Source organism: Phascolarctos cinereus, unplaced genomic scaffold, assembly GCF_003287225.1.
Source record: "Phascolarctos cinereus isolate Bilbo 61053 unplaced genomic scaffold, phaCin_HiC Scaffold_3;HRSCAF=262, whole genome shotgun sequence".
In the NCBI taxonomy this organism is placed as follows: domain Eukaryota; kingdom Metazoa; phylum Chordata; class Mammalia; order Diprotodontia; family Phascolarctidae; genus Phascolarctos; species Phascolarctos cinereus.
The window spans coordinates 224,280,528-224,298,516 of NW_027555736.1; the positions used below are offsets into that span (position 1 = coordinate 224,280,528).

General features: G+C 44.1%; 1 protein-coding gene across 1 annotated transcript; it reads left to right on the plus strand.

Annotated features, from left to right (window-relative positions):
• The first annotated feature begins 4,124 nt into the window (after window positions 1-4,124).
• Window positions 4,125-16,173, plus strand: NGB (neuroglobin). Its single transcript, XM_020986186.2, has 4 exons — window positions 4,125-5,739; window positions 10,757-10,868; window positions 12,296-12,415; window positions 14,811-16,173. Exons 1-4 carry the CDS (start codon window positions 5,636-5,638, stop codon window positions 14,943-14,945), a joined length of 471 nt encoding a protein of 156 aa, XP_020841845.1. The 5' UTR covers window positions 4,125-5,635; the 3' UTR covers window positions 14,946-16,173.
• The last annotated feature ends 1,816 nt before the right edge of the window (window positions 16,174-17,989 follow it).

The following is a 17,989-nucleotide window of genomic DNA, read 5'->3' on the forward strand; positions in this document are numbered from 1 at the left end:
TATCCCCATTTTACAGATGACAACACTGAGGTGGAGGTGGGGAGTACAGCTAGGTGGTGCAGTGGATAGAGCCCCTAGCCTGGAGTCAAAGGATCTTAGTTCAAATCTGCCTTCAGACGTTTGCTAGCTGTGTGATCCTGGGCAAGTCCCTTAACCCTGTTTGCCTCAGTTTCCTCATCTGTAACGTGATCTGGAGAACGAGATGGTAAGCCATTCTAGTGTCTTTGCCAAGAAAATCCCAGATGGGGTCATGAAGAGTTGAACATGATTGAACGACAACAATACTGACGTGGAAGGAAGTTAAATGACTTGCCCAAGTGTTTGAGGCAGAACTCAAACTCAGGACTTCCTGACTCCTACTCTAGAGCTCTTTCCACTACGCCATCCTAGCACCTTGTGCACTCTACTCCTATCAAACTGTCCCACTTGAGGTTCCCCACATGCAATAATAGTTGTCCACCTTTATGCCTTTCTACAGATTGTCCTTTTAAAGTGTCCTTCTGAAGGGCAGCTAGGTGGCACAGTGGATACAGCACCAGGAGTCAGAAGGAGCTGAGTTCAAATTCAACCTCAGTCATTTACTAGCTGTGTGACCCTGGGCAAGTCACCCTGATTGCCCCCCATAAATAGATAGATAGATTAATAAATGAAGTGTCCTTCTGCTTCACCTCTGCCTCTAGCTAGAACCCTAGCTTCCTTCAAGGCTTAGCTCAAGCACTTCCTCCTGAAAAAGAGGTCTTTCTGGATTTGTCATTGTTCAGTCCTTCCAGTCACGTGAGACCCTTCCCCTTTCCAGTTTTGTGATCTTGCAAAACTTGCAGTTGTGACTGATGAGTCACTATCAATTATCTCTAGGGAATTAAAGGGATCAGGAAAAAAACCCCCAGGATTAGATTCATCGAATGTTGTCTAGATTTTTAAAAATGAGCAGAGTTAATTCAATTTCTAATCCTACAAAAATTCTAGAGCAGATTATCAAAAGGTGATTTTTGAGTATTTAAGGAAGCGGTGGTCACTAGGAGTCATCATGAATTCACTGAGAGCAAGTCATGTCAAACTAACCTCATTTCCTTTTTTGATGGTTTTTGACCGCTGGTATATCAAGAGTGGAAAGAGCTCTGTGTGTGGAGTCAGAGGACCTGGGTTCAAATCCATCCTCCGCCACTTATTGCTTTGTGACCTTAGGCACTTAAAATTTATGGGCCTCAGTTTCCTCATTTGTAAAATAAGAGAGTTGGACTAGATGATTTCTGAGGTCGCTTTAAACACAGATTATGTGGCTTTTAGGAAGCCATTTGACAGTCTCTTACAATACAGATGTGGACAAGATGTGTATGTACTGGATTATGCAGTTATTCAGATTCATAACTTATTGGGTGACTGGGTGCAAAGACTGTTATTAATGGATTGATGTAGACCTGGAAGGAGGCCTTTAATGGTCTGCAATAGGACTCTGTCCTTGGGTGCCTTCTAGTCATTTTTATCAATGACAGTTGAAGACAGATGTCATGCTTATCAAATTTATGGATGGATAGGTAGGATACTTAACATTCCACACCTTAGAAAGTATATGAGACTTGAATAACTTACCTGTAAATACAAAAGACCAAGACAATGAACTTATCCCTGGGCACAAATTGCTTCTATACCTTTGTTCCCATAAGACCCAACAGGTCATCTTAAGTAAAGGTTGAGTCTAAAACTGAGGGAAACTACCTCTAAACCAGGAACAATTGTTTCGCAGGAGACACCAGACTTCTACTATTTCCTGTCTGAAGGTGACAAGCCATAGAGCCAAGGCTCTATGGGAATCAAAGTCAGTCAATAAACATTATTATTATTTAGTTCTTACTTTTTTGTGGGGTTTTCTTGGCAAAGATACTAGAGTGATTTGCCATTTCCTTCTCCAGCTCATTTTATAGATGAGGAAATTGAGACAAACCAGGTTAAATGACTTGCTTGGGATCACACAGCGAATAAGTGTCTGAGGCCGGATTTGATCCCAGGTCTTCCTGACTCCAGTCTGGGAGCTCTTTCCACTGTGCCTTCTATTTCTCTGGCATTGTGCTAAGCACTAGGGATACAAATACAAACAAAAGCAAAAACAGTCCCTGCCTTCAAGGAGTTTACAATCTAATGAAAGAAACACTTCTGCCAATCCTGGCTGAGGACCATTGCTCTTGCTGAAAAGGGTGCTGCAATACCCAGCTGAGCCAGAGGCTGGAGATGGTGAAGACTGTAGATGCTCATTGAAAAGCCAGGCCCAGGAAGTGCATGAGATTAACTCATCCAGCAGAGAGACTGTACCTTGTAAAAAGTCCAGCAATGAAGGGACTTGCCTAGTCTACTCTGGTAGCATCCCAGTGGCAAAATGACCAGCCTAGTCCAACTTGGCACTAGCAGCAGATTGACCATCTGGCTGAGATGCCCTGCCCTTCAAGCAGCCATCCCAGATGAGTGTCAGGCTGACTCTTCTGTCGCCAATAACACTCCTGGCAGCAAACCTCATGGGGAATCTGCCAGAGAAAGAAAGAAAATTAAGGACCTGAAGTAACCCTCATTGTCGTTGCTGAGTGTGTGACTTCTTCTCACAGATTGGGAGAGTGTGCCTCAGGTTTTAAGAGAACTACTGTTCTCCCTATGCTATTTGAGTATTTGCTATTTGCTAAGAACTGAATCCGCTGACTAATCATTAAAGGGAAGTACGCTGGTGGAGCCTTGTGAGCTGCAGCATTGGGAGGATAGCTGTCCCTCAAGAATCTGGATCATAGCAACAGCCCTTCTGTGGACCCAACTTGCCAGTGATCATATGAGTTAGGGGAGCGAGCTGGAGCAGAGAGGGGCAGTATGCAATATTAACTGAACTACTGGATCTCTTAATGAGATGTCCTTGTCCAACAAGTTTATATGCTACTGGAAGAACAATGTGATTTGTGAGCCAAAGACCTGATTCAATTGTTTGTTTTTAACCTGACGTGTGATTACATTGGTATAAAGAATTCCTGGTGAAGGAACTTCCTCTACCAAACCAAGATCTACAATTGCTCTTCAATTTAGAGTCTTTGTTACCTGAGCACAGTGAAAGTGACTTGCCCAGAGTCACACAGCCAGCCAGCATATGGCAGAGGAACTCGGGTCTTCCTGACTCCTAGTCTGACTATTCACTATACAATGTTTCCTAACTGCTTCATTCAGTCTTAGACTGCATTAATAGGAGTATGGTGTCTGGAACAAGCGAGGTGATGAGCCTCCTCTATTCGGCACTGGTCAGACCATGCATCTGGAATATTGTGTTTGCCTCCTGGTGACAGAGTTTAGGAGAAAAATAAATAATATATGACATGTCAGGAGGAGCTAGATAGGAGAACTCAAAATCACATAGGAGTAACTTTTGAAGGAATTGGAAATGTTTATACTGGAGAAAAGAATAATCTTATTATTTTTTTAAAAAAAGGATTAGATTTTTCATAACTCCAGAGGGGAACACTTTCTTTTTTAATTTAATTTGTTTATTTTTAGTTTTCAACATTCACCTCCACGAGATTTTGAATTTTAAATTTTCTCCCACTTCTTCTCCCCTCCTCCCCCCTGCAGACAGCATACAATCTGATATAGGCTCTACATATACATTCATGTTAAGTATATTTTCCCATGAGTCATGATGTAAAGAACAATTCGAAGTAATGGGAGGAATGACGAGAATGAAGCAATAGAACAAAACAACAAAGGAAGAGGAGAGCAAATAGTATGTTTCCATCTGCATTCAGACTCCATATTTCTTTCTCTGGATGTGGATAGTATTTTCCATCATGAATCTTTTGGAGTTGTCTTAGATTCTTGTGTTGCTGTGAAGAGCCAAGTCTATCAAAGTTAGTCATGCCATAATGTGGCTGTTACTGTGTACAATGTTCTCCTGGTTCTGCTCACTTCAGTCAGCAGCAGTTCACATAAGTCTTTCTTATGTATAGTATAAGTATTTCTTATAGCACAATAGCATTCCATTCCATTCATAAAGTACAACTTGTTCAGCCATTCCCCAATGGATGGGCATCCCCTCAATGTCCAGTTCTTTGCCACCACAAAAAGAACTGCCACAAATATTTTTGTACATGTAGGTCCTTCTCCCGTTTTTATGATCTCTTTGGAATACAGACCTAGAAGTGGTATTGCTGGGTCAAAGGGGGAACACTTCAATGAGTTGAAGATACAGTGAGGCAGATGTGGAAACTACAGAGTCAAATTTCCTCATGATTCTCGAATGGTGTGACAACCAAGTGGTACGGCTTATTGAATTCCTGAATTCATGTTCGCTGCTGCTGGCTGTGTTCAGACAGAAGTCTGATCACTTGTTGGATTTTTAGGCAAGGAGTCTGTTTAGCTGACACTTTTGAGGTCCCTCCCAACTCCGTGAAGTCTGTGATCCCTTTAAATTTGGAGGACCCTGATTCAGTAGCCTGGGATGTAGCAGAGAAAAACTTTATGGTCTGGTTACCTCACTCCAGGTGATGCAATGAGTTCCCCCTACACCTAGAATTATATTCCTTTGACCCTGAAATTATGACATGGAGGGAGATCAATATCTGGACCACAAGGTACTTTCCCAAGGTCGAGGGAGAGACACTGCAACCCTAAGCATATCAAAGGGGCAGTTAGAAGGTGCTCCAGTTTCCTCAAGCCTCCAGGAAAGTAGACTGACTGTGGTAGGGGCACATAAAATAAAATCAGAGCTCAGTTGTCCATCCAGCTCCTAACCTCAGGGCACTCTAATACATAAACAAACAAACAAACAAATAAATAAATAAATATATACATATACATACACACACATATATATGTACATATACACACACACCCACACCCACCCACACACACATCATGCTTATAATGCAGAATCCTATCCAGCTAGGCCAAGGGATGTGGGGAAGAAAGTGTAGGTGGAATTAGGAGACTTTGAAAACTGTCACTTTAAGAACCCTGATGGAAGTGAAAAGGGGAACGCTGTGGCTTTAAGAGCACCAAATTGAGGTGGTGGTGGGGGGATGCTACTGGAAGCTGTTCAGCGCAGAGGCTGCCTCCAGGGAAAGTGAAGGGGGAGCAGCCGCAGGTGCCCCCTGCAGTGCCTGATGTGGGCGGTGGGCATCAAGGCAGGCAGGACCAGAGGGTCAGCAGAACCTGGGGGCAGAGCACCAGAGGGAGACAGGAAGTCATCTTCAGCCAATAACAGGGGGGCAGTTGTTAGAAGTGGGGAGACTGCCCCTCGTCCCCGAGCGCATCCGGCAAGGCGCGGGATGGAGCGCCTCTCTCACTCTCTCTTGGCCTCCAGGAGCTCAGGCTCGGGAAGCTGGGCTATTTAAACCCACCCAAGTGAAGCCAGGAGGCAGGATCCTGCAGGCTCTGGCGGTGGGTGGGATTGCACGTGCTGTGAAGTGTCCAGGCTCACGGGGCAGAGGCGACGGCAGTCACCTGGGGCGGGGAGGATCCAAGCAGCTCTCAGAGCGCTTGGAGATCGGTCCGGCGCCCGGAGACTGCCAAGGAATTGTCTTCGTCCTTTTCCACGCCCTGAGGGAAGGGGTTTTCTCAGGGAGGGGCATTTGGGCTTCTGTCGCTCTTACTCGCAGCTTTCAGATACCAGACCATGGAGACCCGGAGACTATCGGGCCCAGAGCAGGAGCTGATCCGAGAGAGCTGGCAGAAAGTGAACAGCAATCCCCTCCAGCACGGGATGATCTTGTTTACCAGGTGAGGGACTGGCCGAAGCCCCTGGGGACCACGGGTCAGTGGCCTCTGGCCTCCGGGTTGGTCGGGGAGCTCCTCTAGATGTGGAGGAGAAATCAAGAACAAGGATGGACACAAATCTGGGATGCAGGGCTCCAGCTGCTGATCTCAGCTCTGCAATGTCTTTCTATTTCCTCGGGATGAGGCTGGGAGGGAGAGAATCGACAGCCTACCCCTCCACCATGTGGGATACTGTTCTTTGGAGCAATAGGTTTTTTGGTCTCTCTGGGGTTTTACATCTTCTCTCCTTGGGTCACCTTAGTGTATTTCTCTTGCAAAGGGGAGAAAATCTAGGGTTGATTTGCCTCTCAGCTTAGGACTCACCCTTCACTGGGGTAACTTTGCTAACAGGTGGTACCTGTGGGTAGCAGGGCATGAAGGTGTATCTGGTGTGGTGACAGTGGATGAGGTGTTTTCTTTGATCTCCCTTTTCCTGCCTGTCTTTCCAAGCCAATGTTCTGGTTCATGTGCTGACCCCCCCCCCCAATCATCTGCTCTGCCCATTTTAATCTGAACATCGCCTTAATTGTCTGTGACACGGCAGCCTCCTGACCCGCCAAACCCTGGCCCAGGGGAGAAGATCATTTTATTACCTCCTGTCCCTGGGCAGAGGAAATGGTGCCCAGAAAATCAAATGACCCCTCCCCCCCACCCCTCAGTCACTGACTCGATTCTGGCAAAGGCCAACGAAGGACTTTCCTGAGTTAATGAGTAGGGCTGAGCTCTGATGGGCCAAAGGACAGAAAGCCAGGAGCTGCTGCTATCCAAATTCCTTTAGTCCAGTGAGAATTTAGTTCCCTCTGAAGCCCAGCCTGGGTTCAGAGAGAAGGTAAAATCTGAAGACCTAAATCTTCCTCCTCACATAGTAGGGAGGGATAGAGGAGGGGACAAGACAAGTGTATGTTGGGGGTGGGTGAGTGGGTGAGAAGAGAGTTGGAAGAGGAAGCAGAAAGAAGGGTGAGAGGCTTGGGGCAGTGTTGTTTACTGATACTTGGGCAGGAGTTTTTCTGGACATTTCACTTGCCCATATCATTGTTGGCAGGGAAACAGCAGGGACACATCTCTAGGGAAATGAGGCTATCCCAATGGAGAATCATATAATTCAAAGCCAGAAAGGGTCCTTAAAGATCATCTAGTCTAAGTCTATCATTTTACAGGTGAGGAAACTGAGGCCCTGAGAAGTGGCAAGACTTATCCAAGATCACAGAGTGGGTGGATAGCAAAGCCAAGATTCAAGCCCAGGAGCTCTGACTCCAAATCCAATGTTTTCCCCTTCTGCACCAATGAAGACATGTTCCTCCTGGAGGAATACCTCAACTCCCATACAGGGGATTTGGGGAGAGTGAACTTTCTTTCCTCTAAGGTGGGGGAAGAAGACTGAAAATGAACCAGATCCAAAGTCCTTTCCACATTTTCAGTTCCTGCATTCTGGAAAATCAGATTCCTTGAGAAGAGACATAAACTGGAGGCCACCACCTTGTGTATTCCCTTCTTCCCTCATCCCCAGTGGGTTCCTCTAGGCAGAGCAGAGCCCAGGGCTCAGCCAAGGGTCCCTCAGTGCGTCCAGCTTCTTCTGGCAGATGGATGAGCTGCTCCAAGGGCTTCCTGAGAGAAGCAGGTAACCCTAAAGATCAAACAGAGAACTCTTGGAAACTCTCCAGAGTTATATGAAGGCTTGGCTGCCTCTACCTTGTTGGGGGAGAGGATTTGTTTATAGTTTGGAAAGAAAAGAGTTGACATTTGTGAATTGAACTCATAGCTTCAGAGCAGTGTCTGCCCAGAGAGGAGAGTTTCCCCTTTTTAAATTTTCTTTAGATCTCTGTTCTGAAAGGAAGGGGGTAAGCTTTCATGAAGAAAATAAGTATTTTCCCAGAAAAGGACCTGTCATCAGCAGGTGGGTTTTTTAGAATTGGCACCATCTTGACTGGATGGTGCCTTCTGGATCTCATGGCCATTGCTCTTGCATTAAAGTGGAAAGAACACTGGACTGTAAGTCGATGACATCAGTTCAAGTCGGTTCTGCTGTTAAGTAGCTGTATGACATTGAGGAAATCACTTACTTTTTCAATCCCAGGCTCCTCATCTATAATGAGGATAACAATGCATTCCTTGCCTTAACAAATGAGATACCATATATAAAACTTTTTGAACCTTAAGAAGTGAGATAAAAGCCATGGTGATAATCATGATGATGTAAATCTTGGGCATTTTAGGCTCCTGGGCAAAGTGAAGGATCCCCTTAATTAAGACCAAAGTTGAAACAAGTGCTAAAAGCCTTAAGTTTCTCTTTTTTTCCTCACACCCTATCATCCCTAGGTCAGAGGCAACCTTACTTCAGATAAGATCAATTATTTTTCAGGACAGGGGGAGGAGACTGGGAAGATGCAATACTTAGCCAGTATGTTGGATGGTGTCTGCTTCGTAGAAGGAAAGACCATCAGCTTTTGGTGGCAGCAGTGTGGTCCCTAAGCTATTTCAGGGTCTGAGATGCTGGAATGAGAAGAGATGTCCATTTCTGTAAAGGACTTAGGGCCTTAGGGACTCCGCTGATGCAGACAAAAGTCTTGGGTATCATTCCTCTCTGCCACATGCCTCATAGGATGGCAGACCTCTGTCAATTAGGTGGAGAAGGGAGGATGCATGGGGAGTGAAGAATACAAGGGCTGAAGAAACCCCCTATCAACTGCTAACAGAAGTTTAGGAGAGGGGACGTAAAGTAGACCTGAGTGGTATGATTTTAGGGGCAAACTATTTGCTCTTTCTGGTATCAGCATCCCTTTATTACAGGCAGAGAAAAGCACTTTTCATCAGATGAGGTTTGAGTGCTTTGAGAGCCTTAGCAAAGAGACATAACCAGGGTTTGACTCCAGAGAGTCTGAGGGTGAATGCAGAGATGAATGCACTGGAGGAGCCATGGGAATAGACAACCCACCATTTCTCTCTACAAATTAGTGATCCTTTTGTATGGGAAGTGGGGAGCACTTTGGGGGCAGCTGACCCATGGGAATCATCCAGAAGGGTGGTTCCAGAGGACATTATTTGGTTGTATGGAGATGTCTGAGGATCCTGTTAGCTGCCAGAGTCCTAAGAACAGAGCTGTAGAGATTGTAAGACCTTAGATTTGGAGCTAGAAGGGAACTTCGAGGCCATCCAGAACAGTCCCCTCATTTTGCAGATGAGGAAACTGAGGTTCAGAGAAGTTACCTAACCTGCTCAGGGTCACATAGCTACGAAGTGTCTGAGGGTGTGTGTGTGTGTGTGTGTGTGTGTGTGTGTGTGTGTGTGTGTGTGTGTGAGAGAGAGAGAGAGAGAGAGAGAGAGAGAAAAGAAGAAATTAGCAAAAGCTTCAACAGTATAAATGATGACAACATTAAATTACAACAGATCTTAGATCAAATGCAAGACTTATGTTATACATTGGAGAAATGGTGGACCACAAGTGTGGAATGTTATAAACTGTCAGTCATAGTCACTATCAGTCATTTTTTCTTAATTGTTTTGTTCTCCTGATATAAGGGAATGTTAAAGTAGGTGGGGTGTGTGTGTGTGTGTGTGTGTGTGTGTGTGTGTGTGTGTGTGTGTGTGTGATGATTGGGAAGTATATGTGGCATAAAAATGCCTTAGTCAAACATTCTTAGAAAAAGGGAAAGCCTGAGGTTAGGAAAGAGGTGATGCGAGCCCCTAACTGATGCAGCTAGGTGGCACAATGGATAGAGTGCTGGACCTGGAATCAAGAGGACCTGAGTTCAAATATGGCCTTGGACCCTTACTAGCTGTGTGACCCTAGCAAAGTCATTTAACCCTGTTTGCCTCAGTTCCTCATTTGTAAAATGAGCTGAGATACTCCAGTGTCTTTGCCAAGAAAACCCCAAATTGAGTCTTGGAGAATCAGAGATGATTGAAACAACAGCAACAGTTCCAATTGAAATAAGAGAAGGAAGCAGAGACATCTGTCCCTGAAAAGTGCCAGTGAGAACAGGATGGAGGGATCTGGCTAATGAGGAAGGGGACTGAGACAAGAGGCCATTTCCAATATAGTGTCCTGGCATGAACAAATTTAACTGGGTGCTGATGGAATGTTCTTTACCATTGCTGTTGCTGTCCATAACCCTAATGAGCATAAGTGGTGGAGCCTGAGGGATAAAGAGCTCCTAGACTTTGTGTATTCTGAATCTCCATCCCACCCCCACCCAAACCCACAACACACCCAGTGGATGGTGACATTATCATCTTCACAACCATGACCATCATAGATAATATTTTGACATTTTTAATAGAGCTTAAGAGTTGGCAAAGCATGATACATATGCCATCTTATTGGATCCTCGCAACAATCTCATGAGGTAGGTGCTATTATTATCCTTATTTTACAGATCAGGAAACTGAGTCTGAGAGAGATGAAGGGACTCGCACATAGCTAATAAGTTCTCTGAGAAGGGATTCAGCAATCATTGCTTACCTTTATAATTTATCTACTATTTTATGGACACAGATTTTCACATCCATTCTCTGATTTCATCCTCCCAACAACTATTCAGTATTACCAGAGATATTTTTGAGCTTGTGAATTTTTTTGATTAGAATTTTGCCTCCCGATTTTAGAACTATAGTTGATATTGCATTTGAAACAGAGATTGTGGGAATGTGCTAACCACCAGTCTTAGGTTTTGATTGTTTTACACCTTGTGAAATATTGAACAAGCACTGGGCTTGGAGTCAGAGACCCTGGGTTCTTACTAATTATACCACTTACTAATTATGTGACTCTGGGCTAGTTAGTTAACCTCTCTGGGCCTCTGTTTTTCTGTCTTTTGGGATATCTTTTGGGAAAGTGTTGGGCCCTAATCTCTAATGTCCCTTCTGGCTCTGAATATGTGATTTTATGAACTCTATGAGGTAGGGAGCACAAGTATCTCCATTTTACAGATAAGGAGACTGAGACACAGAGAGGTTACAGAGCTGTGATCTTTATTTGTTGCAGGTTGTTTGACTTGGAACCAGACCTTCTGCCCCTCTTTCAGTATAACTGCCGGCAATTCTCCAGCCCCCAGGACTGTCTCTCTTCTCCTGAGTTCCTGGATCACATCCGGAAGGTAAGAGTCAAGGGGAAGAAAGATGGGGGTTGGGGACATCAAGTCTTTTTAGAGAGAAGAGAAGTCTGTGGAAACTTGAGACCCTAGAGAGTAGATCTGTCATCCCCCCAGGGAAAACTAGGGATGTGGAAAGAGGGACATTCCATCTTAGGCTCTAAAAATGTTCTCTAGCTCAGGAGAGGCTGACTCCTGGCTAGGTCCACCAGTTACCTTTAGGAGTTTTTCCTCTACTTTCCTGGCTTCACTATAGGGGACAAGTCTTGCCTTTCCCTCTTGAAGGCTGGCAGTCTCCCTCCCAAACACTTGGCAAGCAAGTTTCGATCTCCCTAATGTCAGGGGTGACATCCTAGTGATCCTAGTGAATGAACAACACTTTGAGTGTGGTGTAGATGATAGAACCCAACAAATGACTTCAGGGACCGTAGGGCAAAGTGGTTCATCTCACTGGCCTCAGTTTCCCCTCACTTCCATCAGTAATTGCCAGATGAAGCTCACTGAATGCTTTGAGATCTTCAGAGAAGGGGAATGTCCCTGATCTGGATTCTCTCATACCACTTACTGTCTTTGGCTCTGGAGGGTCTATTTAGAGCTACAGGGCTTTACTGGAGCAGAGACCCTCTTGCTGCCTTCACCTGCAGGACACAAAGCTGTAGTTAGGGAGAGACAATCTTGCCTTTGCTTTAGGACAGCTTTGGGATTTTCCCAGCAGGTGAAGGTGGGGAAAGGAACTCAAGGCAGAGGGCTTGAGTTTCCAGTGTTACAATGAGTGCTAACCAACTCGATTAGTTTCAGACGTAGGATCTGGCTCCATGATGTCAGCCCACCCACCTAGGTGGAAGCTGAGCCCCTGCTGACTGGGCAGGTTCTGTCAAATATCCCAACTGGACATCTCCTTCTAGAGCCTCTGTGTAGGTGATACTAGAAGCCTTTGGGAACAGTAGTATGGTTTCTAAGCTGTCTTATCATCTGAGGTTTTAGAGTGGACGTATCTGTGTCTCAGCATTTCTTTGTAGGCTCAGGGCTTCAAGGAAGGAAGGAAACAGACATTTATTAAGCACCTATACTGTGCTAAGTGCTTGACAATTATCTGATTTGATCCTCACAACAATCTTGAGAGGTAATTGCTATTATGACCCCTGTTTTATAGTTGAGGAAACGTTAAGTGACTTGCCCAGGGTCACACAGCTAGGAAGTTTTTGAGGTCAAATTTTAACTCAGATCTTCCTGACTCCAGGCTCAGCACTTTATTTACTGTGCCACCTACATTTGAAGGCTTCTGCTGCTAAAAGGAAGAATTTGAGGGTGCATTTTTCCCTTTCTTCTCCTCCACTAGGCCCCAGAGGAGCATACCATCTATGCTGGCAGTTAAGGGGATGGTTGTCTTTGCTCTCCTAAATGTAGATCTTTCTACCCTGGTCCTCTGGCAGGTAATGTTGGTGATTGATGCTGCAGTGACCCATTTGGAGAACTTATCCTCTCTGGAGGAGTATCTCAGTAACCTGGGCAAGAAGCACAAGGCAGTTGGTGTGAAGCTCAGCTCCTTCTCGGTAAGGCAGCTGTTTACCCTCTGGGTATCCAGGTCCAATCTCAGCCCCTTTTGTACCCCCTTCTTTTTAAAAAACATAATATTTTATTTTTCCTAATTATGTGTAAAAACAATTGTAACATTCTTTTTTAAAAAAGTTTTGAGTTCCAAAATCTCTCCCTCCCTTTCTTCCCCTCCCCATGAGAAGGCAAGCAATTTGACATTGGTTGTACATGTGTGGTCATGCAAAACACATTTCTATGTAAGTCATGCTGTGAAAGAAAACACATACCAAAAAAAAAAAACCCCAAGAAAAATGAAGTAGAGAAAAACCATCTTTGATTTGCATTCAAGATCTACCAGTTCTTTCTCTGGAGATGGACGATACCTTTCATCATAAGTCCTTCAGAATTGTCTTGGATCATTGTATTGCTGAGTTATTCACATTAGATCATCATACAATCTTGCTATTACTATGTACAATATTCTCCTGGTTCTGCTTATTTCACTTTGTATAACTTCATGTAAGTCTTTCCAAGTTTTTCTGAGAGCATCCTGCTCATCATTTCTTATAGCACAATAGTATTCCACCACAATCATATACCATAATTTGTTCGGCCATTCCCCAGTTTATGGGTATGACATCAATTTCCAATTCTTTGCCACCACTAAAAGAGCTGCTAACAAATATTTTTGTACATATAGGTCCTTTTCCTTTTTGTTTTTTATCTCTTTGGAATAAACACCTAGTAGTGGTTATTGCTGGGTCAAAACACATGTATGGTTTTATAGCCCTTTGGGCATAGTTCCAAATTGCTCTACAGAGTGGTTAGATCAGTTCACAACTTCACCAACGATGCATGTGTCTTAATTTTCCCACATCTCCCCCTGTATTTGTCATTTTCCTTTTGTGTCATATTAGCCAATCTGATAGGTGTGTGGTGATAGCTCAGAGTTGTCTTAATTTTGCATCTCCTTCTAGTTCGCTTCCTTCCACCAATCATTTCCTTGAGCTGGTATTCAGGCAGCTCCCAAAGCTTCTACTCTGTATTGGCTACTCTGGTTATTTAAGAGAAAAGAACTTCTGTTCTATAGAGGGAGACAATAGGTAGACACTAAGTATGTAAAAAAGAGATCGAAGGTAAATTTGATAGAATTTTGATAGAAGGCAAAGAAGTTGGGGAGGAATCAGGAAAGGCCTCATTCAATTGATAGCATTTGAACTAAGCTTTGAATAATAATAATACTAATGCTAATAATACTTATACTAATACTAATAATAGCTAACACTTACATAGCACTTACTATGTTCCAGGCACTGTGCTAAGTGCTTTACAATTATATCTCACTTGATTCTCAACAACCCTGGGAGGTAAGTACTATTATTATCCCCATTTTACAGATGAGGAAATTGAGGCAGACAGAAGTTAAATGACTTGCCCAGGGTCACCCAACTAGTAAGTGTCTGAGGCTCGATTTGAATTCAGGGCTTCCTGACTCCAGCTCCAACACCCTATCCACCACATTGCCTAGCTGTTCCTAATAGTGTTAGGGTACTATTCCTACTCTGAGTGTCCTGGAAAGATGCTAAGCTATCCTAACAACATTCTGTAGACTCATACAGAGAATTTACCATCCCTCTGTTCAATCCTTTGAAGAAGCTAAGGAATAAAGAAATTTTCCAACAAATGATTCAGGCCACCCTAGAAAGGGGAAAGTCCTGAGATGAGATGCATTCCAAAAGTGTAAGTTCCCCAGGAGATACAATGTGCAGCATAGAACGAGCCAAAAGTAAGTATTTGTTGAAATGAATTCATATTCCCAGTTCTTGTTTTATCACTCTTAAGGGCTTGTCTCTGTGTTGGCCACCGTGAATGATACCACGGGGAAGGGAAGGGAACAGGAATAAGCTTTTTTATAGTAACTACTGTGTGTCAGGAAGTGTGCTAAATATTTTTTTCAAGTATTATCCCATTTGATCCTCATAACTCTGCAAGCTATTATTATCCCCATTTTACTGTTGAAGAAATTAAGCCAAATGGAGAGTAAGTGTCTCAACCAGGGTGACATAGCTAATGAGTGTCTGAATCTGGATTTGATTTCCTGATTTCCGCCATGCCACCAGCTACCACATGAATGGAACATACCTATAAACTTACTATTTGTGGGGAAAAAAAGACAGACAGACAGACACACAGATGCTTGAGAACAATGACTGAGGTTAGTAGATAAAGATTTTAGTCTCAGCTCTGATGATTCTCACCACCACATAATTAATTGGACCTTGATTTTTCCATCTGTCAAACGGGGATAATCTCTGCCCCTATCCATTTCACAGGGTTATGAAGAAGGTGGTTTCTGAAGCTTAGGGTGTGCTTCCAATGGCCTAAATGCTCTTTTGCTATTTTTCTTTGCAGACGGTGGGCGAGTCCTTACTCTACATGCTGGAGCAGTGCTTAGGTCCCTCCTTCAATGTAGCCATGAGGGAGGCATGGACACAACTCTATGGGGCTGTGGTACAGGCCATGAGCCGTGGCTGGGATGGAGAGTAGGAGTCCTCCCACTGCAAGCCCACTCTCTACATCATGAATCTATCTCCCCTTCCTGCTGTCCAACATGCTCACTCTCTCCCTAATGTTGCTTAGGTTCCCCAGTCTCCCTGCCTCCTTCCCAACCCCCCACCTCAGGTTTGAGTTTCTCCTGTTCGTGCTTCACTGAGAGCCTAAGAGAGTGTACAGTGGGACTATAAACCCATTCCCAGCCTATCCTCCTTTCCCTACTTCTACCAACAGAGAATGGAAGGGACTTTTCCCATGGATATGGCCCCTCCTGTCGCACCTTCCACCCCTTCAGTAAAGGTTATTAGGAAGGGATAGAGGATGCCCAAGAGGCAGGGCTTTAGGAGCTCCAAGCTAAGGCAGACCCAGTGCTCCTTTTTTCCATCCATCCCTGTCTATGTTACTTTTCCCTGTGGTTGTCTATCTTTCTGAGAATGCCAGGCCTCAACCCAATTGCGAAGTTGGCAGACCATATCTCTGGCTCTTTCCCTTTTCCCTTTCTGTGTCCCATCCCTTCCAAACACATACTTTCTGTATGCCAAACCAATTGTCTCCTATCCTTACAGCCAACTTCTTAAACAGTAGCTCTTCCCTATTCTCTCGTCTTGGAGGAGATTGTGATCTGATGTACCAGCTCACATTGAAGTATTATTTCTCCTCCCAGAGGCAGAAGGAGGGCAATGTTCACTCAAAGGAATGAGTTTACAGTAGTGGAATTTTAGGCAAGGTGGTAGTTTCTCAAGAAAGATGGCCTTTCCAGTCCCCTTCAGTCTCCCCTTTCCCCTTTTCTTCTCTCCCTCTCTCTGACTCCCTGACCCTTCTCTCCTCTCTCCCCTTTCCCTCTCTCTCTCTCTCTCTCTTCTACTTTTCCCCTCTTCTTAAATCTGTAGGCCTGACTTTCAGAGCTATGGCCCCACCCTAAAGCAATGGATATGAGATAGGCCAGTTTCTGGCACCCTCTTGCACGTGTTTTTGTCTTTGCTCCCAGCTACTATGTCTTTCCCCCTTTATCCTTGCTTGTTCATGCAAACAGCAGTTAGAGAAGCTATAGGTTTCCAGATATTTTTTCCCTCCCTACCCTAGGTGTGCCTTGTAACTTGATGGCTGTCTCCATCTTTTTGTCTTCATCCACTTATTCTGCTGATGAAGTAGCTCTTCAGTCTCTGCTCTGTGTTGTGGTTATGTAAACCTCATAAGAAATAAATCAGTTCTCTGTGCAACACTTTGATTTCCCTGGATTTATCATTTTTTTTTTTGGATGGGTATGTGTGTGAGATGCAAGGACTGTGGATAGCAGTGTATTTTGCAGATAAAAGGAGAAGCCAGAACTGGGGAAGCTAAGACAATACCAAGAAGAAAATGAAGGAATGTTAGACTTAGGGGGTTCTTGGAAACTGGGAGTCAGAATAAAGATATGGGGTTTGGAAGTCAGGTGAGCAATTGAGTCAAGAAATGCCAGGGTGCTAGAGGTCAAAGTGGGGCAGGGAGGCAGAAGGCAGGTAAGCAATTGGGACAGCTGACCCATGATCTTGGGTCTAAGGGGAAGAGAGTGGGAAAGAGCTGAGAGAAGACCCTCCCAAGACATGGAAACATTAATTTATGAGATCCAGGTCTTGGCCACCAGATCTTCAGATCAAGAATCCACTTATAAAAGCCGGGGCCATTATGAGGAAATAGTATCTGGAAAGAAAGAGAAGGGATCAACTTGATTAGTGAAGAGTTAAGGAAGCTGAGCTATCCTGTGTTTTTCACATTCAGACACCAGGAAGAAGAGAACAGTCTACAAAACATAAGCTAGTAGGTTGATTTAAATTCTTGGGAACATTCTAGAATGGTCATTAAAGAGTTGGGTGGGTAACAAATACCTGGCAAATGAAGCAGTGACTACAGAACCAGCATGGCATCATCAAGGATATGGCATGCCAGACTAACATTATTTCCTTTTTTGACAGGGTTTCTAAACTGGCAGATGGTAAAAGTTATATAGCCATGGTTTATCTAGCTATTAGAAAAGCATTTAATAAATATACCATGTTATCCTTGACAAGGAGAGGAGGATGATGGAGAAATAAGGAATTTGGAACCGGTCGAAGAGCTGGATTCAGATTTAATGTTTCAATGTTAACTTGGCAGGAGGTCTCCAGTGGGGGTACCCCAAGGATCTGTGGTTGGACCTTCATTGTTTAAATTGTTTTCAGTGATTTGCATAAAAACATAGACAGGAATGTTAACCAAATTTGTAGATGAGTCAAAGCTGGGATGGATGGCTAACAGCTGTATAACTGACCAGATCAAAAAAGATCTTAATAGGCCAGGATAATGATCTGACTCTAATAAGATGAACTTCATTGGTAAAGTCTTACACTTTGGTTAAAAAATAAACTTTGTAAGTACAAGATAGTCCAGAAAAAATTCTTGAAGTACAGGATACATATGAAAAAATGGTTATGTAGAGGATATGTATGAAAAATACAGGTGGGGTAGAGTTGAGATGGCAAAGTGAAAGGTCGCAACTGCCAAACTTCTCCCAAAATCTTTCCTACAAAATGGCCATAGAAAACACCAAATAGAATTCTAATCGAAAGAGTTAAGAAAAAGTTACAAACAGTCATTTTTCCAGCCCAGGGCAGCTTAGGAAGACAGTGCCTGTGGACACTGAAGTGGGGGAAAGGGCAGCAGAAGCCGAGTGCTGCAGAAGTGGCATGGACTGTGGATTATTGGGCAGCAGCAGTGCCCAGAAATGGTAAGAGGACTGACCACTTGGTTAGAAAGGGATCTCAGGGGGCCCCTGTACTAGCATGGGCTATAGGATCAGATACTGCTTAGCAGCTTTGTCATGCATTACCCAGTTCTGTATTGTACTTCTAGGGTAGAAAGGAGTGGTTGTAGTCATGAGGGAGCAGAGCACAGAGCAGAAGGGCAGACCTCTCTCAAAATCATAACATATTGTAACAGGCCCACAAATTGAGCTGTGAAAGCAGAAGGATGTAAAAGCCAGAAGCCCAGGTGTTATCCTCTCCATTGGAAGTGAGCAGAGA